The sequence below is a fragment of the Sus scrofa genome, chromosome 6 (assembly GCF_054392235.1).
Source record: "Sus scrofa isolate SSC_HxYL_T2T_F1_AM1 chromosome 6, Sscrofa_HxYL_maternal_Yorkshire_Landrace_v2.0, whole genome shotgun sequence".
NCBI classification, from domain to species: Eukaryota; Metazoa; Chordata; class Mammalia; order Artiodactyla; family Suidae; genus Sus; species Sus scrofa.
The window spans coordinates 82524168-82548919 of record NC_139388.1 but is presented as its reverse complement, the minus strand read 5'-3'; the positions used below and the strand labels follow the sequence as shown (position 1 = coordinate 82548919).

The following is a 24752-nucleotide window of genomic DNA, read 5'->3' as shown; positions in this document are numbered from 1 at the left end:
TGTACAGGGAATTGCCTTTTGTGTTCTTGAAAGGTCTATGGAATAACCCATAATCCGGTATGATTTGTGATTCAAATGGAAATGCAGATGTTCCCAGCCGAGCTTTTGTGTTATTTCCTAAGATTGCAAGCACAAGCCTCCCCAGCATTTTCCTGTCTTTTTGAACAACCACTTTCCTCTTCAGCCTTGGAAGATTGTTCTGTCTTGTGCTTGGCTTTGGCACTAAAACAGGCCCCCTAGGCTGTCTTTGGAGAGCGCAAGGCTCCACTTCAGGGAGGAGATTAGGGCGACACAGCCTCCACACTCAGCATCTCAAGCACAGCACCCGAGTCTGCTCTTCACAGGCTGTGTGTCATTAAACCAGCATCCTTCTCTGGGTGTCTCTTTCTTCATCTCTAAGATAAGAATGATTTTTTTTTCTTTTTTTTAGGGCCACACCTGCATAATGTGGAGGAGCATATGGAAGTTCCCAGGTTAGGGAACTAGTGCTAGCCTCTGCCACACCCACATGGGATCTGAGCCACATCTGCTACCTATGCCACAGCTCACAACCACAATGGATCCTTAACCCACTGAGTGAGGCCAGGGATCAAACCTGAATCCTCATGGATACTAGTCAGATTTGTTTCTGCTGAGCCACAGTAGAAATTCCAAGAATGATTTTTTAAAGTCTCCTTCGCCACACACCCAATTTTCTCTGAGGAGAACAGGCGTGGGTTCAGATCCCAGCTCTGACACCTGTGGGACCTTGGCCAGGTCACTTTACCTCTCTGCCTCAATTGCTTCACCTCCTGTCAAAGGAGTTTATCCGATAAGTTCATTTCCTACAATGTGTTGAGGACCTACTATGTGTCACAATTGTCCATTATCACAGTCAGACATCAGGCATTCTAATCACACCCCTATTTTTCACTCACTGACGCATAGCCCAGCATGAAAATAGAGGAGTCTCTCTTCTCTCAGGAAGAGGGCCGGCACTTCTGAGTTCTTGACCTTTGTCTTAGTGAAGATTCTGTCCATAACATGAAGTGGCTTAAACACACAAGAGGTGATGCTGTCCCATAGGGAGTGGCCAGAAGAGGCAGTTCAAGCCTGATGTGGTGGCTCTACCGCATTCAGGGGCAAAATTCCTATCTTGCTATTCTGCCATCCTTCATGAGCCAACTCACGGCTCATGATGGCTGCCAAAGCCCTGGCCATCTTGTCTGAATTCCAGCCAGCAGGAAAGAAGAAATGGGGTGAAAAGGGAAGCACTCCCCCTTTTAAAAGACTTCCAAGGAGCACCACATAACACTGCCGCTTCATCTCATGGGCCAAAACTTGTCACAACACTGCACTTGGTAGCAAGGGGGCTGGAGAATGGACCTAGCTATAAATTGGAGTTCTTCTGACTGAGGAGAAAGGGGAGGAGTGAATTATAGAAAGTACCTGGTAGTCTTTCTAGCTGTAGCTCTATTTTCAATTTGGGGGCTTTTCCAGGGGGACCCCTTGCAGCAGCCCTCTGATGTAACTACTCTTATTGTCCCCGTTTTATAGCTGAGGCAGGTAGAGGTCAGAGGGAAACAGGGGCTGGCCCAAAGTCCCACAGCAGGTGAGCCGCAGGGCCCTTCCACTGTAACCTAAGGCTGCAGGCAGAGAATGGGAACATCCACTCCCACTTTCTATCAGGAAGCTCTTCCTGCCCCAGAGGAGCCAGATTTTGTAGAGAAGCTTCTTTATTTAATAATTTCTAGATGGAACTAGAGACGCTCATACTAAGTGAAAGAGAAAGACAAATACCGTATGATATCACTTATACCTGGAATCTAATATATGGGCACAAATGAACCTTTCCACAAAAAGAAACTCATGGACTCGGAGAACAGATTTGTGGTTGCCAAGGGAGAGGGGGAGGGGGGAGTGGGATGGAGTGGGAGTCTGGGGTTAATAGGTGCAAACTGTTGCCTTTGGAGTGGATAAGCCATGAGATCCTGCTGAATAGCACTGGGAACTCTATCTAGTCACTTATGATGGAGCCTGATGGAGGATAATGTGAGAAAAAGAATGTATCTATGTATGTGTGACTGGTTCACTTTGCAGTACAGTAGAAAATTGTCAGAACACTGTAAACCAGCTATAATGGAAAAAATAAAAATGATTTAAAAATAATAATCATAATAAATTCTAGAGCAGCCTTGAACCCAGAGGCATCTCACCCACCTTAGACTTGAGAGTCATTGAGGGTTGGAATCATGGCTGAAGTCATTGGTGGGCTGAAGGTGCCGAGAGAGGGAGAGGGACAGCTAGGCTCTGTCCACCCACCGTGGTCCTCACCCACTGTCTTCCTGCAGGTCAGCGGCCACTTGGACTACGCCAAGCAGATGGACGTCATCCTGAAGGCCGTGGGCATCCGCACCAAGCCAGCCTGGGACGAGAAGGGACTCTCGCTGGCCCCAGGCAGCCTGTCCCAAGAGAAGCCTCACCAGGCAGCAGCCACCTCCTTATCAGATAAGACCACCAACCAGGATGGACAAACCCAGGGTCCTACACCGGGAGACACCCCCAAAGCAGCCACATCCCCTGACCCCAGCCAAGCTCAAGTGCCAGAAGGTCTGGACGAGTCTGAAGGGGCCTCCCTTCCTGCTGCTGCCAGCCCCACTGAGAGCCCCCATACCTGCAGCCATGGCATGGGCCCCAACCCCCTGGGCTGCCCTGACTGTGCCAGTGAGACCCAGGAGCCCTGTCCAGGGCTGGACTGACCCCAGAAGAGTCACTGTCCCAGATTCTACATGCAGCACTCTCTTACCCCACTCTGCCGGGCTCCTCATGTGAGCTCTGGAGATGCACAGTGTTGGCCAGTGCCTTTCCTTAATTGGAGAGACTGGTATTGGAAGGAGGGGGAGTTATTAGAAGACACTGTCCCCTCCCTGAGGAAGCGAGGCCAGAGCTGTGCAGAGAACCAAACCCCGGGCCTCCTGAACTTTGGGTCAGAGCTGTGGGGTCTGGTTGCCCATAAGGAGGCCCAGGGGCTCTCTGGAGCCTGAGGCCCCCACCCTGCCACACCCCCCAGCCTCAGATGTCTGCTCTTCCATCCACTCTCCAGGGCTGCTCACCAGCCCACAGGCCCCACTGATGCACCTAAAGAGCAGGTACAGGTGGGGAGCGAGCAGCTTATTCCCTGCTCTTAGGAGGCCAGTGAGATCTACCACGTACAGCTGTGCAGGCTGTGCACTGCCCAACTACAAGGCATCCATCAGGTAGCCGGAATGTGAAGGGTGCCCCTCAGAGTTATGCCACCTGGTGGCCCTGGATATAATTGTTTCAGAGCATGGTGGGAAAATGCTGAATCAGCATGCAGTGTGGACAAAGACTGAGCCTGGTGATGAGAATGAATTATACAGGGGAAGGATTTCCTGCAGCAGGAACAGAGGTTATGATGATTATAATAATAATAATAGCTACCATTTATTGAGGGCTTACATGGATTGTCTCAGTTGATCTTCACAACAACCCTATGAGGTAGGTACTATTATCTTCATTTTCACTTGTAGGCCCAGAGAGGTTAGGTAACTTGCTCAAGATCACACAGATGATCAGTCTCAAACTCCAGTCAGTCAACCTCCAGAGCCCAAGGTCTTAATCACAGCATCTGCACCCATGGGAACCTTCCCCTTTGGGCCTCCCACTGTCCCTGAATGACAGGGCCAGAGGCAGTCTTCCCCCCCCCCCCCCATTGTGCAAATGGGGAAACTAAGGCCCAGGCAGGGGACATATTGACAAGTTCCAGAGGAGGCAGTGAGGAGGGGTGGTGGCGGAGGCAGGGCAATTAGAGCATTGGAGCCAAAATGGTTCTCAGGGGTACGTGTGTTCACTCAACAAATATTTACAGAGTACGTGCTGCTGCTGTTCCAAACAGCTCATGTCACCCATGGAAAACTGAGGCCCTGGGAGAGGAAGTGATGTTACCAAGGTCCCAAAGCAAATCCAGGACAGAGTCTGGACTAGAAGAACCAGGACACCTGCATTGAGTCTCTTCCCGCTCTGACCCATCAAGCCGAAGCCACAGAGTGGTCACTGTCTTAGCTGGTGTTTACCGAGAGTCCACTGGGGTGGGCCTAGGCATAGGCGGGGAGCCCCATCAAGCACCGTGGTCCCTCTACGGCCAGCGGCCTGGTCAGAGTGGAGTCTAATCAGCACCAAGGAGAGCGCAGGGCTGCCAGTAGAGCCCCTGGGCGTTTGGGTTGATGGAACTTGGGGAAGGCGGGTGATGGGGCGGGGTAAAAAAAACCTCAGGCTGGAAAGGAACCTACGGCAAGTAAACTAGGGAACCAAGAGTCCTGCCTCAGGAAAAAAAACAAAAAAAAAAAACAGTGCCAGGGTCCACCTGCCTGCCGAAGGGCACTGGTTCACACTGGCCCACACCAGGGACAGCTCCTCTACCCTCTGCTGACCCAATAGCTACCACTCCTGCTTCCCTTACTGACCCCAGGGGAGGCCTGAAGGAGGGGGGTGAGGTGTTGGGTCTCCCCATCAGCAGGTTCTCTTCTAAGCCCAAGGAAGCCTAGGGTAGAGAACCCCACCCCTGGTGTTGAGCAAGAACCCACCGGCTGCCCCTTTGCCCCCAGGAGAGACAATGCAGCAGCCTGGGAGCCAGGATGGAAGCCACAGACATCTAGAACAGGGAGCTGGGGAGCCAGAGGCAGGTTGTGGCATCTGAGCAGGGCTGAAGAGGAGGAAAAGAACAGCCAGAGGCCAGGGAGCCAGATGGCCAGGAACTAAAAGCAGGGACCACCCAGTGACCACCTGCCAAGTGCTGGGCATTCTGTGCCCATTATTCTAATTCTCTTGACACCCTTTGAGGCAGGCATCATTAGCCACTTTGAACGTGGAATAACAGGCTCAGAGAGGTGAAGAAATTTGTTTTAGGGCTGCTATGTAATGAAGCAGAGGTTCAGATTTATGCCTGCCTGACTCCCAGGCCAAGATGTTTTCTGTGCAGCCAGAGAGATCCTGGGAGGCTGGCTGGTCCAAAGACCTTCTCGCAAACCATCCTCAGGGTTAAGATCACCCTGAGCCAACGCATCTCAAACTGTCAGGTGCACGCGATTCACTTGGGATTCAGCAGGTCTGGGGTGGGACAGAGGTATGCTTCTTGAACAGATTCCCAGGATCTGGTGCTGATACTGGTGGCCCATGGACCCCCCTTTGAGGGGCAAGGGATTTGGCCCAGCACTAAGCCACCTCTGTGGACAGAGGCATCCCTCCCATGCAGTCTGACAGAACGGGCAAAGGAGCTGATCCTCTTCATCCCAACCTGGACCAAGAGGTCCTCATCTCCACTCCCGGGAGCCCTCCAAGCTCTACATGCTTCCACAAGTTACGCTCAGCAGTGGGGCGTCCTGGAGAGACCTGTGTCCAAGCCCGCTATTACCCCTCCAGGTAGGAGGCCTGCAGTGGGCAGGGGGAGCTGGCTTGGGGCATTCCCCCGGAGCTCAGGGGCTCCCGAGAAACCTGGAGCCTCCTGGCTTTAGCCAAGAGCTGCTCCAAGGCCTCAAGGACTTGGTCCCATCCTGTCCAGCTCCCTGCAGACCAACTCCCAGTCCAGGTCAGTTCGTGGGGGAACCCCGCGGATGTAGCCGCAGCTCAGGCTCCACGGGGTCCACGTTGAAGACGTTGACTGCGGTAGTGGCCTTGGCAGGCAGTGGGGGGTCCCGGGCGGCCTCTCCAGGCAGCAGCAGCTGGGCTGTGAACTGCGGGCCTGAGGAGCCACCTGTGCCTGAGTCCGAGTCCAAGTCCAAGTTCGTTGGCAGGGGCAGTGGCAGCACGTGCTGCAGGCTCAGGCCCGGCCGTGGGCCGCTGTGAGAGGTGCGCATGGAGGGCGAGGCAAGGCTGGCCTGGTGCTCCCGGGGGCAGCGGGGACATGGCATGAACCTGCCCAGGGCCCGCTTGAAGTCCCGCATGAAGAGTGGGTAGATGATGGGGTTCATGGTGCTGTTACAGTAACCCAGCCACGTGAGGCCATCGAAGAGGCCTGGGGAGACGCAGTCACACACGGCCTAGATGGGACAGGCACATAAGCACCTACACCGTGAGAGGCAGCCCGCCCTCCTCCCTCCCGGCTCTGGGCTGGGGTGGGGTTCAGGGCCTCCCCAGCAAGGCATGGACTCACCTGCCCCCTGTGGTGGCATTACCTGGGCTATGTTGGCCACGAAGAAGGGCAGCCAGGTCACAAAGAACATGCCCAGCAGGATGCCCAGCGTCAGGCTGGCCTTCAAGGCCTTCCTGCTGTGCTTGGTGGCCAGACGCCTGCTGTCAGCTGACTCCACTCCTGGGCGTGGGGTCCTGGGCACCTGTTGAAAGGAAGGCGCATGAGTCAGTGAAGGAAGAATCGCTGTCTGATCCTATTCCCCAGCCACAGACTGAGCCTAATCTTAATTCTAGACTGAGCCCTAGTACCAGTAATAAACTGAGCCCCGATCCTTGAATGAGCCCCGATTGCAGTCCTAGACTGAGGCCTGACCCTAACACCAGACTGAACCTTGACCCTGGCTCCATACTGAGCCTTGCTCGTGACCCTGAGCCCTGATGTCTGGCAGAGATTGAGCCCTACATAGCCAAGGTCTCAAATTGAGCCTCAACCCTGGACCAGACTGAGCCCTGATCCCAGAAATAGACTGAGCTTTGGTCCTGATCCTGCACTGATCCCTGACCCTTGACCCAGCACTTCCCAAGGAGCTCTAGGAAGTAGGTGAGATGTCCTAGGTGCTGGTACTCGGTCATGTGTGTTGGCCAATATCAGATATTGACCTTCACAGGGAGTGTGGGTCTTGGATTTGTGTGTGAGGCAGTGTTGTCCTGCACTGCACTTTGGCACCGCAAAAACTAGCTGCAACGGAACAGTACTGGACAAGAGGACAATTGTTGTGCAGCGCTTGGCACTCTCTTTGCCTACAGATTCTCTTCGTATTTTGGAGTGATGGTTTTGCCTGCACCACTACTCTCATGCTCCACAAAATAAAGTGCATTTTTTTTTGGTCTCTTTAGGGCCACACCCATGGCATATGGAGGTTCCCATGGGGTCAAATCAAAGCTGTAGCTGCCGGCCGACGCCAGAGCCACAGCAACGTGGGATCTGAGCTGCGTCTGCAACCTGCACCACAGCTCACGGCAACATGGGATCCTTAACCCACTGAGCAAGGCCAGGGATCAAACCTGCATCCTCATGGATACTCGTCAGATTCGTTTCCGTTGAACCACAACGGGAATTCCAATAAAGTGCATTTTTAAAAATGTGTGCCCCAAACAAATGTCTGCAATTAAAATATTATAAATTACTATGGATGCAAATGACCTTGACATTTTATGAGACTGAAGTGCTACCTATTGTGCTAGTGAGGCATCTGACCTTGGCATTTTAAACAGATTTTGCCATGGACTGACAGGCATCTGCTTTCCCACATGTGGACTCCATAGGCAGGAGCTGGGGGACAGGAGGAGGAGAAAGGAGCTGCCCCTCGGGAGACATGGCCTGGGGGTTAGGATGTGCCTTTGCAAATGTCTTAGAGACAGGGAGTCCCAGGATATTAAAAAGCTCTCTAAACCAGGTGGTCTGTTAGCTCAGCTATTCCTCCTAACTTTTTCAATGTCATGAGCCTGTTGAGACTCTAATGAAATCTACAGAACTACTCTCCAGAAAATAAAAACTTATAAATTTATATACATACACACACACACACACAGAACAACGTTTCCACGTGTCCAGAGGGTTCAGAGACCACCGTGAAGTCCATCCATTAAATCCCTAGGGGTCCATGAAAGCTGCAATGTGAAGCCTTCCCCAAACCATGTGCTGTAATCAATTTGGATTTTCATATATCTGACTTACAAAATCAAAATTCACCTATATTGACAATTTAAATACTAGTATGTAGAAGTCCACACAATTTACTGAATTATGGAAATGTGTGTGTGTGTGTGTGTGTGTGTGTGTGTGTGTGTGTGTGTTCCCTGGGGAATACACCCAGTCTTTGAAAGCCAGGCATTTCCCCCGAATATTTCCTTTTTTTTTTTTTTTTTTTTTTTTTTTTTTTTGCTTTTTATGGCTGTGTCCACATACATAAGTTCCCAGGCTAGGTGTTGAATTGGAGCCCTAGTTGCGACAGCAATGCCAGATCCAAGCTGTGTCTGCAACCTACACTGCAGCTCATGGCAATGCTGGATCCTTAACCCACTGAGCAAGGCCAGGAATCGAACCTCATGGATACTAGTTCAGTTCATTTCCCCTGAGCCACAGTGGGAACTCCCCCCAACCCCAACATTTCCTAAGTGGCGTGAGAGCTCAGCTTAGCTTTTGAGACAACCAGAGGTAGACGGGGCAGGGGAAGATGTAACAGTCGGAAGGAGGCAGGAAGGGAACCAGATGCCCAGGCAACCCTCGCAGATGGAAAGGGGGTGGAGGAAGCAAAACCAAGATATGTCAGGCCCTAGAGCACTAGAGTCAAACCCCCACCCTGCTGTCAAGCGTGGGAACTCCCCTCCCAGCCCTGTTCTCTCCCAGCCTTCTCAAGGTAGCAGGCTTGGTTCCTGTCCATGGTGCTGAAATGCCAGCTGCACACTATCTTTCTATAGGATCTGGAATGGTGGTGGGCAACAGAGGGGAGATGAGGCCCACTGTAACTCCCATCCTTCATGTATATGTCCAGGTAAAATCTGGTTGGACAAATATCAAGGACAAATTCATGCCAAGCATCCTAAAAGAGGCCCTTGATGTCTCCCCTCTGTCTTGGTGGGACAGCATTGTGCAGAGGCAAGAGCTAGGCTTTTAAGACAAGTAATCTGGCTTCACATCATGCCTCGACCTCTTACTCACTCGGTGATCTTGAGTCTGTTTCCACGTCTGTAAAATGAGAGAAAATACTCAGCTTACGGAATTGCTCTGTGGCTGTGGAGAATAAATGCATGTGCGGTGCCCGACATAGAATAAGTGCTAGTTATATAGCAGCTGTGATATTGACTCAGTGTTATGTGTATGAGGTTGGGGAAGTTTTCAGCACCCTCAAAAGCCCTGTCCTGGAGTTCTCTGATGGCCTAGCCAGTAAGAACCCAGTGTTGTCACTGTTGTGGCATGGGGTTGATCTCTGGCCCAGAAACTTCCACCTGACTTAGGTGCAGCCAAAAAAAAAAAAAAAAAAAAAAGCCCTGTCTTTCTGCCTCAGCTCAGGCTTTCTGAAGCAGCACGGAGTCAGGAAGGACAAATGCTCAGACTCACTATGCTGCAGCAAAGGAGAAAAAGAGGATCTGTTTTTCTATCTCATTTTCTCTTCTCCAGAGGGGACTCTATATGGTTTCTATGGCCCCACCATGGTCAACCTGGAGGGAGATACTCCTGCTTCCCCAAAAGAATCTCCTAAGATCTGCCATGACTTTGTCTTTTTGCTAATTCTTTGGGCCGCTCCCGCGGCACATGGAGGTTCCCAGGCTAGGGGTCGAATCGGAGCTGTAGCCACCAGCCTACGCCAGAGCCACAGCAATGCGGGATCCGAGCCGCATCTGCAACCTACACCACAGCTCACGGCAACGCCGGATCTTCAACCCACTGAGCAAGGGCAGGGACTGAACCCGCAACCTCATGGTTCCTAGTCGGATTCATTAACCACTGCGCCACGACGGGAACTCCTGCCATGACTTTGAATTGCTGCCACTAATGGGGATAGACATACGGGAAGGAGGGAGATTATGTCCCCAGAAGGGCCCAGCCACACAAGTACCCCATGGCCCCTAATGACCTGGGGAGGGGTAAGAGATGGCTTCCATCTTGCCAGAGCTCTAGGGCACCAAGGCCCTCAGGGAGCTATGTTGGAGGCAATTATCAGGGAAGGGGCTCCAGAGGTGTTAAAGATGATCTGAGCATCCCTCTGTGGTCTTCCTGGGAACAAACTCGCATTTTTCTTTCTCTTCTCCCCCAAAGACTTGACCCAAGGGCATAGAAAAGAAGGAAGAGAGAAGGAATTGAGGCTCAGAGAGGGTATGAGACCTTCCCAAGATCATTGTGCCAGTACAAGTCCTTGAAGCAAAGCACTAGTGATCACAACTTATCATCATCACTTACTGAGTACTTACTATGCGTCTGCACCTGATATTCATTCTGCCATTCAGTCTTTATGGGAGGAAGGTATTATGATCCCCATATAGCTGATGAGGTTCAGAGAGGCACAGTAAGTTGCCAGGAGTCACACAGCAGATAAATATCAGGGAATCAAAGTCATCTCTGGCTCCCAGAAACTGCACTTTTTTACTTCACTACGCTGCTTCCATTTTGGAGGATAGCAACCCCAAGTAAAACCCCACCACTGTCACCAAGAGGCCTTCATGGAACAGAAGCCAATGGCAACCACCAGCACATACCCCAGGGTATGGCTGAAGCCAGCCTCACCCATCCCACTTCTCTTGGTTCTGTAGCCACCTCATGGCCCCTGATGGCATGTTCTGTACTTTTCATGTCCCTTATATATGTCCTTGGCATTTGCCACTGTCAGAGGGCAGTCACTGGAGGACAATTGGGCAGTGCCCTTCCCAGGAGGCAATTCCCCTTATAGGTTCCTGTATTCATAAACACACTTACCTGTGTCTGTATACTCAGCACAGACAAGAATGTGCACCACAGCACCATTCGTGACAGGAAAAAAGAGAAATGGCCCAAAAGTCCATCAAGAGGAAAGTGGTTAAATCAACTCCAGGATGTTCCCACTATAGAATTCAACACAGATGTTTAAGAGAATGAATGAATTAATCGAATGGAAAGATCGCCATGACACATTATCAAGTGATAACAGCAGGTTTCAGTTCAAGAGATACGGTGTAATTCCCTTTGTTTAAGAGCAAAGCACTAAGTTTCTTTAGGTACATAAACAAACATGAAGACACACAGAAAAAGAACAGGGGAGGCATTAAGAAGAGTGTCTCTGGGAGTGGATTAGATGGGTGTCTGGGGTCTTTTACTTTATTGATCCATTTTCATTTTTTTTAAAATTTTTGTGTTTTTAGGGCCGCACCTGTGGCATATGGCAGTTCCCAGGATAGGGGTCAAATTGGAGCTGCAGCTGCCGACCTACACCACAGCTCACAGCAATGTCGGATCCTTAACCCACTGAGCAATGCCGGGGATAGAACCTGCGACCTCATAGATACGAGTCAGATTGCTTCCGCTGAGCCACAACGGGAACTCCAATACATTTTCATTTTAAAGTGTACTTATGTATTCCCTTGTGTAATTTCAAATGTGTACCATCACCTAATCATAGTCATAAGGGCTGTAAGATAGACTCTGAAGCCAAACTGCCTGGTTTAAATCATGGTTCTGTTATTAACTAGCTGAGTGACCATAAGCAGGGCGCTTCACTTCTCTGTGCCTCAGCTTTCTCATCTGCAAAATGGTCATTATCATGGCATCCACCGTGTGGCATTGTAGTAAGGATTAAATAAGATCATAGGGATGCCCTGGTAGCCTAGGAGGTTGAGGATCCAGCTTGTCACTGCTGTGGCTCAGGTTTGATCCCTGGCCTGGGAACTTCCATGTGCTGAGGGCACAGCAAGATGGATAGATAGATAGATAGATAGATAGATAGATAGATAGATAGATAGATAGATAGATAGATGAAAGTTACTTGAATAGTGCCTGCCACATAGGAAGTACCATATGAGTATTATTGCTGTTTGTTTATGTTCACCTCAGCTCTTTGATAATGATGATGAAGCTGCTGATGGCAGCGAGGGTGATTACACCCCTAGAAAGCTTCAAAGGGGTGGTGAGCTCCCCTGAACCATGCGTTTTACCACCAAGCAGACAGGACAGGAATGATCATTTGTCCAGGGGCTACTGTGTACCAGGTTTACATAAATCATCTCATTGATTCTTCGAACAGCCTGGAATGATAAATAGCATTATCCCCAGGTGGAGAGAGGTGGATGACTTGTCCAAAGTCATCCAGCTGCGATGGGAAAGAGGCAGGATGGGCACCCATGCGCAGCCATATGCACAAACTCCTACACCCTGCCCCGGCTGCACCAGGCCGCCTCTTTCTGAGCAGCAGCCAAGGCTGTCATGCTCGGCTCTGCGCCTCTGCCAGCAGCTCCCGCTCAGCCCCCTCCTCCCCCTCCGAGATATTTCTGTGATCACAGCCTCCTCTGAGGAGGAGGAAGCAGAGATGGAGGGAAGATGGATCGCTGGGACAGCATGATGCAAAGCTGGGTGACGGAGGGTGAAAAAAAAAGCTGGGGGAGGAGGACAAGGAGGAGAAATTGATGGGCGAGAAGGAAGAGGGGGATGGGGTACAGAAGGAAGGAAGAGGGTGGGGAGAGATGGCACCGAGGGAGCAGGGAGGCAGGGGGAAAAGATGAGATGGAGGGGAAGATGATGGGGAGAGGGTTCTGACCACAGAGACACCGGAGTCCTGGCAGAAAGAGAAAGAGACCAAGAAGCAGACACTCCCAGCTGGGCCTCCTGCTGCTGCTCCCCATCAGGCTGAGCTCCCACACTGGTCCCTCTGGATTCCCCCAAGGATGAGCTACCATCCCCACCTGGGCACCCACTTTTCACACACACACACACACACAAAACACACACCCTGACACCATCTCACTGACACCACCACCACCTCTCATGCCCCCTCTCCATCCCAGCCCACGGCTCCTGCCTCCCCTCTAAGCACCACCCCTTTCTCACCAGCCCCTGGGACAGGAACCCCTGGCCGAAAGTGCTAAACCAACCAGAGGCTTTTTAAAAGCCTGTTCAGGAATTCCCCTCATGGCTCAGTGGAAATGAACCTGACTAGTATCCATGAGGATGCAGGTTCAATTCCTGGCCTTGCTCAGTGGGTAAAGGATCCGGCGTTGCCGTGAGCTGTGGTGAAAGTCGCAGATGTACCTTGGATCCCACGTTGCTGTGGCTGTGGCGGAGGCCGGCGGCTACAACTTTGAGTCGACCTCTAGCCTGGGAACCTCCATATGCCACACCTGCAGCCCTGAAAAAAAAAAAAAAAAAAAAAAAAAGGCTGTGCACATCAACAGGCAGATGTGGTGGGGAGAGGCAGAGTAGGACGCTCCGGCCGGCTCAGTCCCCATGTTAACGCCCTAGAGGAGCCAGGACATCAGGTGCCCAGCCCCTAACCCTCCACAGGGATGCTAGAGGCTGGATCTGAGAGGGAGCTAAGGGTTCGGTGGGGCTAAGAAGACAGGACAGGGTCCTAACACACCCCAAAGCGCTGTTCCTTCTCATCAGTTCCTTTAGGTCCAGGCCTTGAGAGCACCTCCTCTCTAGGCAGGATGCTGCTGGCCTCCGAGGCAGACCTCCCCAACCCCAGAGGCTGAGGCAGCCTCCCAGAAGCAGATTCCCCAAGTGCAGGCAATTCTCTGGGTAACGAGGAAATGAGGCTGCATAAAACTCGCTTGGGATCCTGGTGGGTTTAGACGCAAGGGTAATGGTGGAATCTGACACCTCCTCCTTCCGACCAAGAGAAAGGGCTTTCCAGAAAAGTGGGAGGTATTCGCACAGACACAGTTCTGGCTTGAGAGGCCACCAGTCATTCTGCCTGAGGCAGAGCACTGGCTAAGTGGTCCATGAAGACTTCCCCAGCTTTTGGTTCTGTGACTTCCTTGCTTCAGTTTGCAAATGTGTGCAGGGAGTGATAGACTGAGAATGTTCACCAGGGGAGGCTCTGTAACCCTCATCAAGATAAAATTTCATGAGCAAGTTCTCTCTCTCCAACTAGAACATAGACCCCAAGAGGGCAGGACCTTCTCAGACCCACTCAGCCCCATGCCCGCAGCCTAGCACAGCTCCTATGCAAGGGAGTCACTCGACACACTACCAAGAAAGGGAAGCAACCACAGATTAAAAAGTGCATGATCCCGGAGTTCCCGCCATGGCTCAGCAGAAATGAATCTGACTAGCATCCATGAGGACACAGGTTCGACCCCTGGCCTCACTCCATGGGTTAAGGATCCGGCGTTGCCGTGAGCTGTGGTGTAGGTCGTGTTGCTGCGGCTGTAGCGTAGGCCAGTGGCTACAGCTCTGATTCGACCCCTAGCCTGGGGACCTCTCTATGCCCTGCATGCGGCCCTAAAAAGACAAAAATAAATAAATAAATAAAAGGGGCACAATCCCAACTATATACTTCATTAAGACTTATCTTAAATAACTAATAAGATAAAAATCACAACTTTCCCTAAAAGGGAAGGATCCATCTGCTACAAGAACCACAGCTAAAAGAAGAGGGAGAGAGAAAAGAGAGCAATGTGGGCTGGACCGTCAGGGCTCCATGAAGCACCATGCGCCGTGCCCTGAACACACACTTATGATGCACCAGGCACTGTTTCAGGGGCTGAGGATACAGCACTCGACACAAGTCCTCACCATCATAGAACCTACTTTTCAACAGGAGGAAATAAACAATCACTCAATACAGGGGAAAGACTGTAATATGTCAGGTAGTGGGACTTGCTGCTAAAATAACTCAGGACGTTAGGACTGAGGGGATCTGAGAAGCGTGGCCCTTGCTATTCTTGACCAGGTGATTCGGGAAGACAGCTAAGCAGAGGCCAGAAGAAAGTGATGGAAGTTTGGGGGAGAACCATGCAGAAAGTGGGGAAAGGGCACTCCAGGCAGAGGAAGCAGCAAGTGCAAAGGCCCTGAGGCAGGCGTGTGCTCCATGTGCTCAGGAACAGCAAAGGGGGCCGGCACAGCTGAAAGAGAGTGAAGAGGGTGGCAGAAGGAGAGGAGGCCAGAGAAGGAGTGAAGTAATGACACTACTGGACCTGCATCTTAAAGGGATCTCTCTGGCTGCTGGGTAGGGTTGAAAGGGAGCAAGAATGGGCTCCAGAAGTCAGCGGGTGATCACGGCAATGACCCAGGCATCGTGTTCATTGCAGCACTATTTGTAATAGCCAAGTCATGGAAACAACCTAAATGTCCATCAGCAGAGGAGTGAATAAAGAAGATATGGTACATATACACAATGGAATATTACTCAACCATTAAAAGGAAAGAAATAACAGCAATTGTAGCAACGTGGATGGACCTAGAAATGATCATGCTAAGTGAAATCAGTCAGACAATGAGACACCAACATCAAATGCTATCATTTCCATGGGGAATCTAAAAAAAGGACACAATGAACTTCTTTTCAGAACAGATACTGACTCAAACTGAAAAACTTAGTTTCCAAATGAGACAGTTTGGGGGGTGGGGGGATACCCTGAGGGTTTAGGATGGAAATGCCTTAAATGTATAATGTATTAATGTATAAATGTAATAAAATTCACTAAGTAAAAACAAACAAACAAAAAAAACCCAGGTATCCGACAAAGGGGCTCAGCTCAGGGTCGAGGGTGTGGCGAGGGTGGGGGGGTGCGGCAGCAATAGAGACAGGACAAGTGGTCAGAGCCCTCAAGTGTCTTGCAAGTAGCGGTGAGAGGATGTGCAGTAGGACTAAAGGGGGGTGTCCTGGCTGCCCCCAAGTTTCCTGGCCTGGGCAACTCAGACGCAACTAGATGACATGAGGAAGGCAAGGGCTGGACCCTGTCTGGAGCCTGAAAAATCTGGAGTTCTGTCAGAGGCGTGGTAAGTACTCAACCCAGGCTGGAAGTCAGCAGTGTGTAGCTGGCACCCTTAGTCATGGGATGAGATGAGCTCATGAAGGGAGTGGATGCAGAGAAAAGAGCGAGGGGGTTCGAGGACTGAGATGGGGGAGCTCACGGATGTGGCAGGGCTCTGACCCAGGATGGTGTTCCTGAAGCCAGGACTTTTTGTTGTATTTTATTTTTTTTTCTTTTTTCCCTGCACCCTCAGCATATCAAATTCCTGGGCCGGGGATTGAATCCGAGCCTCAGCGGCTACCTAAGCCACAGCTGCAGCAAGGCTGGATCCTTAACCCACTGCACCAGGCCAGGGGTCAAACTGGCGCCACCACGGAGATAAGCCCAATCATTAATCCTGTGCACCACAGTGGGAACTCAAAGTCAGCATTTTAAGAGCGTGTTACCACCCAAAGGCAGAACGACGCTGACACAGGCCTTGGCATCAGCCAGATATGAGCATGAACCTCCCTAGCCAGCTATGCGGCCTTAAACTAGTCGCCTCCCCTCACTGACCCTCAGTGTCCCCAGCTGTCAAAGAGAGACAGTAAGTCCTTGCCTCATGGGGTGTTTGGGGGGATTCGCATATGCCTGGCATATGGTGAGCACTCAGAGGCTGTGGGGCTGCAGCCCTGAGCACCTGGGGGACACCTGCCCAGGTGCTAAGGTCACAGTGTAAGGTTCGATCCTGGTACTGGCCAGTTAGCTTCATAGAAAGAAAATCCATGTGTCACAGGCACCATTGGAACTGAAAATCCAGACCTCGCCCACCCCAGCCTCCCAAGGCCGGCCAACCTCTCCCCTCAGTCACCAGGGCAGAGCTTCCCGGAGTGTGAGCAATGGAGCTGACCTTGGGTGGTAGATGGACACCCCATCAAATAACTGAATCACAGAGCAGGGACACAGGCCTTTACGGCTCCCTCCCAGCGCCCCAGGCTATGTCAAGAGAAAGTCATGTGTCCATGCTGCTGTCCTTAGCATCCCTCCAACATCTAACACAGAGGAAGCAGGCCTCAGGCTCAGCCTCGCCAGCCAGCCACGCCGGACCTCAGTCCCGCTGCTGGAGCTCCTGCAGCCTCACTGAGGTCGTGTTTGTGATCACTTCCTATTTGTGACAAGGACACTGATAAGAAGTTCCCTTTCTAAAGAAGTTCATGGAAGGAAAAGCAGTCAGTAAGGTGGTGTTAGGGAAAGGTTAAGCCTCTCTGCACGTGGAGGCCTGAGGGTGGGGGGAGGGGCAGCAAGGCAGATGCCACAGGGTGGTTCCCAAATGCCCGACTTTGGGGAAACACTCCTTTGCAAGAGTGAAGCCAAAGAGAGAGTGTCAATGGCCCAGGCCAGCCGTCCTCCAGCTGAAGAACCAAGTCAGGGTCATGGCCACCTGCTGGGATTCTAGAAGGTTCTCCAGTGAGTATAGCTGGGGGAGGGAGCAGGGCTGCAGCCAAGACCTCCTGTCTACCCAAGACCCTCGTCATCCTAGTTTATGGGCCTCACTGCTGGGGTGACAGGGACAAGCTGCTTTGGGGGATGGCCCACCAGGGTGTTAGCCTCTCAGCCCCCATCCACCCAGTGACCCGAAGGGCAACCCCCTCCTGCAGGTACCTCCTCTACCTGAGGCTGCACTGAGATGAGCCAGGAGAGGACCCCCCCACGAACCCCCCGTCCCCCCCGGGACCTGTGACTTAATTCTCTGGGGCTCAGGCCTGGTCAGTCTAAACCTCCATCCCTCGGGGGGACAAGAGGACTCGGGCCCCTTGTGACCCCATCCACTCTGGACACTGCAGGGCCGTGACCTAAGAGCACCTACATACACACAAGTAATCAGTAAGCACCTACTATGTGCAGGGGAGGGATCAAAGCCAACTCAGATACACCTGCACTCGTGGGAGTTTACACTCTGGGGGCGGGGGGGGGGTACAGTGAACTAGGGGTCTGAGAGCAACAGGGTGGGGTGGGATGGGGAGGTCTGCGGACAGGGTGGTTAAGGGTGGCCCCTGGGAAGCCCTGACCTGTGAGCTGAAGAAGAGTCAGATGGGCAAGTGCAGCTCCAGGGGAAGACCATTCCAGGCAGAGGGCACAGCCAGTGCAAAGACCTGAGGTCAGCCTGAGGGGCGTCCGAAGGGGTTGGGGAGGCGACGGGGTGCATCTGGGGAGGTTGGCCAGCCCAAGACCCTGGGCCAGATCCTGACACGAGGCCTCTCTTTCACTTGAGAGCAATGGGGAGCCACTGCAGGGTTCGAAGCAAGGGAGTCATGTGATGACATTTTTGGTTTTGTTTGTGGAGAAAATGAATAGGAAGGTGTCTGGAGTGGAGGCAGGGGGAGCCAGCAGAAGACAGTCGAAAGCTCCCAGGTAAGAAGATGTGGTGGGAGTTCCCATTGTGGCACAGCAGAAATGAACTCGACTAGTATCCATGAGGTTTCAGGTTCGATCCCTGGCCTCGCTCAGTGGGTTAAGGATCCAGCATTGCTGTGAGCTATCATGGCTCAGATCTGGCGTTGCTGTGGCTGTGGTGTAGGCCAGCAGCTGTAGCTCCAGTTCGACCCTTAGCCTGGGAACTTCCATGTGCTGCAGGTGCGGCCCAAAAAAGAAAAAGAAAAAAGGAAAAAAAAAAAAAGACATGGTGGCTTGGGTCAGGAAGGTGGCACTAGAGATGACGCATGTTTAGAAGGCAGCCCCAATAGGCCTTGCTAATGAATCCCATGAACATGAGGGAGAAAATTATTTGTAAGTTTCTGGCTTGTGATGCCATGATGGTGCCATTTGCCATTATGGGGAAGATGAGGGGTGAGCAGGTGGGAACAGCTAGGACACCCTGAATTTGCTGTTGCACATGCTACCTTCCAGAAGTCTGCCCCACATCCTGGAGCATCCTGTGGACAGTTGGGCATCGAGTATGGAGTTCAGAAGAAAGGTGGCAACTGGGAATGGCCACTCGGGGGTCGCCAGCAAGTGTGTATTGTGATAGATGCCCAGGGAGCACCCAGTGGCTGTTCACTCCTCTCTATCCCACAAGCCCGGCTCTCCCTGCATGCCCCAAGTACCTGCAGCGTCTCCAAGGCCTGGCCGGTCATGGCCGTGGTGAGGGAGGCCACCTGCACGGCCTGCTTGCGGGCTGCCAGCAGGATCCTGCAGTAGGTGAAGCAGATGGCACCCGAGGGCAGGAAGAAGGTGAGGCCAGATGCCACGAGGACGAAGGGCAGGCTGGCCAGCAGGCGGCACTGACCTGGGGCGGGTGCCCGCACGCGACCCAGCTCGTGCCAGCCCAGCAGCAGGGGCAGGAAGGAGGCGAGCGCGGCCAGGCTCCAGGCGCTCAGGACCAGGGCCAGGGCGCGCGGGGGCGTCATGCGCAGCTTGTAGCGCAGCGGCGAGAGGATGAGCAGATAGCGGTCCAGGCTGATGAGGCAGAGGTTGAGGATGGAGGCGCTGCAGCACATCACGTCGAAGGCAGCCCAGAGCAGGCAGAGGCCCCGCGCCAGCACCCAGCGCCCATACAGTGCGTTCAGCATGGCCGGCGGCATCACCACCAGCCCCACCATCAGGTCCGACGTGAAGAGCGACACCAGGAAGAAGTTGGACGTGTTCCGCAGCGCGGGCTGCGTGCAGATGAGCACGATGAGCAGTGAGTTGGCAGCCGCCGTCAGCGCGATGACCACACACAGCGCGGCTGCCACCCAGCCGCTGCCCCCCGGTTCCGACGGTGGCCCCGACTCCCAGTCGGGGGTGCTGTGGTTGACGGGGCCCTGCGCTAGGACCATGGGGGCAGAGGGCAAGGACGTGAGGCCCAAGAGGGGTCTGGAAGTCGAGTCAGGGTGGGCGGCAAGACAGGGTGAGGAGTCAGCAGGAGCAGAGGCTGGCTGGGCGTCGGCGGTAAGAGACACCCAGGGCGGCAGATGGGAAGACAGGGATGGGGGCTCTGGGTCAGGGGGCGGCAACCCGCGGAGGATGGAGAGGGGTTCTTTGGGAGGTCGCAGGTGTGAGGTAGAGTTGCCTGGACCAAAGGGCTAAGAAGCTCAGGAGGGGCCACCCGAGGAGCAGACTTCCCTAGAGAGGATGGGCGGCAAGACTGGGCAAGGACGCTGCCGGGGGCAGGGACCTGGGATGTGGGAGCTGGAGTCGAACGGGCGCTTCCAGGCCGTGGGAGTAGGGGGGCACCAGGTGGGGAGCCGTGGTGCTGGGAGGTCGCAGGGTGGGGGCCCAAGGGCCAGAGCAAAACCCCAGGTGGGGATGTCAGAGCCAGCGCAGAGGCACCCCGGGCTCGGGAGGACGCGGGCCGGCTGGTTGGGAGAGAAGGAGCAGCGGCCGCGCCTCCGCCCCCTCCCCACCCGGCCAAGGGTCGCCGGCCCGGCTCCGGCGTGCGCTCCGTACCTGGGGCGCGGAGCGCTGCTCCGCCGCTGGCGACTGCGGCAGGCGCCGCGGGGCCGGGAGAAGAGGAGGCGGCCACCGCCCGGGCAGGCGCCCAGGAACCCGGGAAGCGCCGCGAGGGGCCGATGCGCGCTGAGGAGCGGTGGCTGCTTCCAGGAGCGCGCGGTCCCCACGCCGCGGAGCCTGCGCCCAGCCCCGCGGTGGGCGGGGAGAGCCGAGCCCGGGCCTTGCAGGCGGGCGGGGTCCCTGGTACCCCGCGGCCTGCGGAGGGACGATCGGAGCGCCCCGGCTGTGCCAAGTCGCCTCCCTGCTGTAGAAACCACCCCGCCGCCCTCCGCATACCCCTCCCAACCCACACGTGGCGCAGGAGGAACTCAGAGGAGGGGGCTGTGGCCTCATCCAAGACTGCTCTCCAGTGAGCGGCTGCCCACCGCAGCGGGGTTACTGCGCTACCAGGAGCCTGCTGGGAGATACTGGGCAGATTGCTTGATATATATGTACATATATACAATATTATGCATATGTACACATATATAATAATATAGAATAACCTACATAATACTTGCTGCAGACCTTTAGTTTAAACAGACGGCTATCTCCTTCTCACGGTCTTTCTGAGCAGAAACCATGGGATCCCTAACAGCACCAGGCTCTCGGGGTGAAGTCCCCCAGCTGCTGGCACTCCCAGTGAACAGACTGGGACTCCCCCAGGCCAGGTGGGATGGAGTAAACGGTCCAGGCGTGGCCCACTGCCCACCCCACCCCCCACCCCAGAAGAGCCTCTGCCTGATTCTTCCCAGGTTGATAAGGTGGATTCAACAGACATTCCTATTTAGCCCCTACTAGGTGTCAGGCACTGCTCTGCCCAATCCGGACACTACAGTGTAAGTAACCAAGACCAATATCCACCTTCGCTGAGTGTACAGTCTACTGAAGGAGATGCATATTAATAAGCATAATAAAGTAGAGTGATAATTGCTGTAGAAAAAAGGGAAATGAGGAAGAATGCAAAGGGAATCTAGAGTGGGACAGGGTGGAGTTCCTGTTGTAGCACAGCGGAAATGAATCCAACTAGGAACCGTGAGGTTGCCAGTTCGATCCCTGACCTTGATCAGTGGGTTAAGGGTCTGGTATAGCTGTGAGTTGTGGCTCAGATCCTGCGTTGCTGTGGCCTGATGTAGGCCAGCAGCTGTAGCTCTGATTCTACCTTCAGCCTGGGAACCTCCATATGTCTTGGGTGCAGCCCCTAAAAAGCCTAAATAAATAAATAAATAAATAAATAAAAAGGTGGGATGGGGTCTTTTTCCTCCACAGTAACAGAAAAATAATACCTCCCATAGTTACATTTTCTGCTATGCTCCAGGGGCTTTATTATATTATTCCTACTGATACAATAATGCTAAGAGGTAGTTGTTAAACTGGGGCTCGAGAGGCCAGAGCCTCACCCAAGGTCACCAGCAGCAAGTGATCAAGTGGAACTGAAACTCGGGTCTGCCCAAAGCCCAAAGCAGAGAAACCTCACAACCCTGCACCCCCCACCACACCCCCACTAAGCTGCTGTGTGGTGCAGAGTCCCAGCCTTGCCTGCAGATGAGTCTATGCAGCGGGAGAAAGAGGCCTGGCCTCCTTTCAATGCCACCCGCACCACTGTGACAACTTCTGTGGTGCCTCAAGGAACAGGATACCGAGCACTGGGCCAAGGCCCAGAAAGACCAGACATGGGACCCTGGCTCCGCTGTGAAGGAGCTCCGTGGACTTAGGGCCCGCAGCTCTACCTCCTGGGGCTGCAGCTTTCTCCTCTGCGGTAATCAGCAGAATGAAACAGCGCCCACCTTCCAGGGTTGCTGAGAGCATGAAAGAGCACAGGGGTAATCTGAAAACTTTGCACTGCTGTGTCAGTGCTGGCTGTTGGCCTCAGTGTTCCCATCTGTACAACAGGAATGCACTCAGTTCTGCGGTACCTCCCTTAGCCCAGGGATTCCTGACACGAGCCAACAAAGCTGAGAAGGACTGCATAGAATGCACTTTGGAGCCCAGTGACCCAGGTTCTTAACCCTGATCCTGCAACTTGCCCTGTGAGCTGGGAAAAGCCCTTCACTTCTCTGCCGCTATGATACTGAGGTAGTGGAGATACACACAGGGTGAGTAATTAAGCCATTTTGTACAAGGAGCTGCCTGATAAATTTTAGCTTTGTGAAAATAAGTAGTGTGTTGTGGAATAGAATATTTGTCCTTCTGCTCTAGCTTTTTTCAGTTTGATTCCTTTATATTTATTTATTTATTATTTTTACGGCCACACCAGCAGCATATGGAAGTTACCAGGCTAAGGGTTGAATTGGAGCTGCAGCCACCGGCCTACACTGCAGCCACAGAAACAGGGGATCTGAGCTGCATCTGCGACCTACAACGCTGGATCCTTAACCCACTGAGCGAGGCCAGAGATTAAACCTGCATCCTTATGGATATTAGTCAGATTCTTAACATGCTGAGCCACAACAGGATCTGCTGATTCCTTTACTTTTAGAAAAGGTCTAAAGAAAATATGACCAAAAATGCTGGCATTTGTTCATCCTGGGTGATACATTCACAGATGCCTATTATATTATGAGCTGTACTTTGCTATAATTAAAAAAATAATAATTTTTCAAGATTGGGTCTGGGTGGTGGTGCCACCTTGTGGCCACAGTTATTATCTTGCATTTTAGAAGTTCTGCGGGTGCACCTGTTTGTCATTTCAGTCATAGAATAATATGGTCTTAGATGTCCTTAACATTTTGGGGTAGAGACGGACCTTCAAGGATGCTCCGAGTTTTTCTGGCCACGGGGTGCTCTCTCCCGAGAGGAGAAGTCTTGTGTGGCAATAGGACAGCTGAGTCCTAGGAAGTCCTCTGTCCTAGACATCCATGTCCGCCAGAACAGAGGGGCTCAAGGAGAGGTCTAAATGATACAGATGGAGGTTGTGAAGCTTGCCCAGAGCTTCTCTCACAGGAGGCATTAACTGAGAAAAGGGATTGGTTAGTTTTGTTCACTGCTGTATCCTCAGCAAATATTAGGCTGCCAATAAATATATGTTCAATGAATGAATGAACAAAACTATTAGCCCAACCACCAGTGGTTGTGAGCCGATCACCCATTCTCAATAATGATTATTATAGGAGTTCCCTGATGACCTAGCAGTTAAGGATCCAGTGCTGTGGCGCAGGTTCAATACCTGGCCTGGGAACTTTCACATGCTGCAGGTGTAGGCAAAAAATATACATATTATTATAACAGCTGATGTTCACTGGGGTCCTGCCAGGCACCGTTTCAAGCTCTGCATGTACACTGATTCGTGCAAAGCTCTCGACGACCCTGGGAGTGAGGTGGGTATGATACAGAGAGGGGCCAGCATAGACAGAGGTTTTCCCTTGTAAAGATTTTTTTTTTTTTGGTCTTTTTTGTCTTTTCAGGGCTGCATCCGCAGCATATGGAGGTTCCCAGGGTAGGGGTCTGTCTAATCGGAGCTGTAGCCACCAGCCTACACCACAGCCACAGCAGTGCAGGATCCGAGCCACGTCTGCGACCTACAGCACAGCTCACGGCAACGCCAGATCCTTAACCCACTGAGCGAAGCCAGGAATCAAACTTGCAACTTCATGGTTCCTAGTCGCTGCGCCCTGACGGGAAGTCCTCCCTCGTAAAGATTTTAAATCTTTCTGCCCTTTCGAGAGTTGGGGGAGAATGGTGAAGGGGGCTTGCGCTTTTTCTTCTGGTCTGTCTTGATCGTTCAGTTGGAGATTGGGAAAAGAAAAACTGGCCATCACTATTCCACATCTCACTCCCATTGGCAGGCTGGCCCAGCTAGCGATGCTTTTCCGCTCCAGCAAACCTGGCTCTTCCCATTCCTGCTCCCAAATCCAATCAGCAGGGCCTCTCCTATGTGACCCCGCCTCTCTACCAAGGCCCCACCCCCTAGCGCTCCAAAATCCCTACCCGATTCCTGCCTCCAGCCCCTCCTGCTGGGACTACTGCAGCCTCTGGCAGATCTCCAGCCTTCCCCTCCACCTCCTCACAGGAGACCTCATTTCTTTTAGCTTAAACCCTGTTCTGTGCAGACACCTCCACGGCCCTTACTGCAAAGAGTGTGAAGTCTGAACTCTGGCTAGCATTCCAGGTCTAGCGCCAGCCAGGCCCATCCACCTTCCTGCCTCCTTTCCAACCAGTTTCTTATTAATTTACGTATCTATGAATTTATACCTCACCTTTTTACATACATAGGATGGAGGCAGCTCCTGACCAAGGCTCATCCTGCAAAGATAATCTCTGAAGCCCAATCCCAAGGACACTGCCCCCAGGAAGTCCTTCACGTAGACCTGGTCTCTGAGTCCTCGGAAGCCCCGCAGTACTTTCTCTGCACCCTCCAGTTTCTGCCCACCTCCAGCTGTGTAGAATGACACATATATAGAATATATATAGAATGACACATAATAGCCAGGGCTTATCTCTGCCTGAGAGGTCACTGAGGTCTGCGTGCAGGAAATTTATACTTCTCTCCAACCCAATTCCATGTCAGGGGACACAGGGCCACTCGAGATAGTTGTGTCCTGCACAACTGCAAGAAGCACCATTCTGTAGTGGGGCAGTACACAACCTACACAACGGTGCAAAGCAGCCATGAAGGGAAGGAAGGCTTGGTATCCAAAGGAAATCGTGTGTAGTACAACATGTTATTGCTAGAGGGCGCTAGATTGGAATCCGGGCGCTGCTGCTTCCCAGCTTGGGCGAATCGCCCACAAATG

At 52.7% G+C, this 24752-nt stretch overlaps 2 protein-coding genes across 10 annotated transcripts in view; one reads left to right on the top strand and one right to left on the bottom strand.

Moving 5' to 3' along the window:
• Positions 1–3458, top strand: part of TMCO4 (transmembrane and coiled-coil domains 4) — an 85634-nt gene extending 82176 nt beyond the window's left edge. For all 9 annotated transcript variants that reach the window (XM_084963124.1, XM_084963126.1, XM_084963122.1 and 6 more), the window contains one exon: positions 2331–3458. In XM_084963124.1, coding sequence (XP_084819250.1) covers positions 2331–2738 — 408 coding nt within the window. In that variant the 3' untranslated portion in view covers positions 2739–3458. The remainder of the gene's footprint in view (positions 1–2330) is intronic.
• Positions 3414–19596, bottom strand: HTR6 (5-hydroxytryptamine receptor 6). The gene is made up of 3 exons (XM_003356173.5): positions 18654–19596; positions 6171–6329; positions 3414–6035 (listed from the first exon to the last, which is right to left on the bottom strand). Exons 1-3 carry the CDS (start codon positions 19365–19367, stop codon positions 5586–5588), a joined length of 1323 nt encoding a protein of 440 aa, XP_003356221.3. The 5' UTR covers positions 19368–19596; the 3' UTR covers positions 3414–5585.
• Positions 19597–24752: the final 5156 nt, after the last annotated feature.

Bases quoted from the DNA above. Each gene is read 5' to 3' on its own strand.
- HTR6 (XM_003356173.5), bottom strand. From the start codon at position 19,367: ATGGTCCTAGCGCAGGGCCCCGTCAACCACAGCACCCCCGACTGGGAG. The intron at 6,330-18,653 runs GTACTTGGGGCA...TCCTTTCAACAG, and splicing joins AGGCCTTGGAGACGCTGCAG to GTGCCCAGGACCCCACGCCC. The intron at 6,036-6,170 runs GTAATGCCACCA...TGTCCCATCTAG, and splicing joins TCGTGGCCAACATAGCCCAG to GCCGTGTGTGACTGCGTCTC.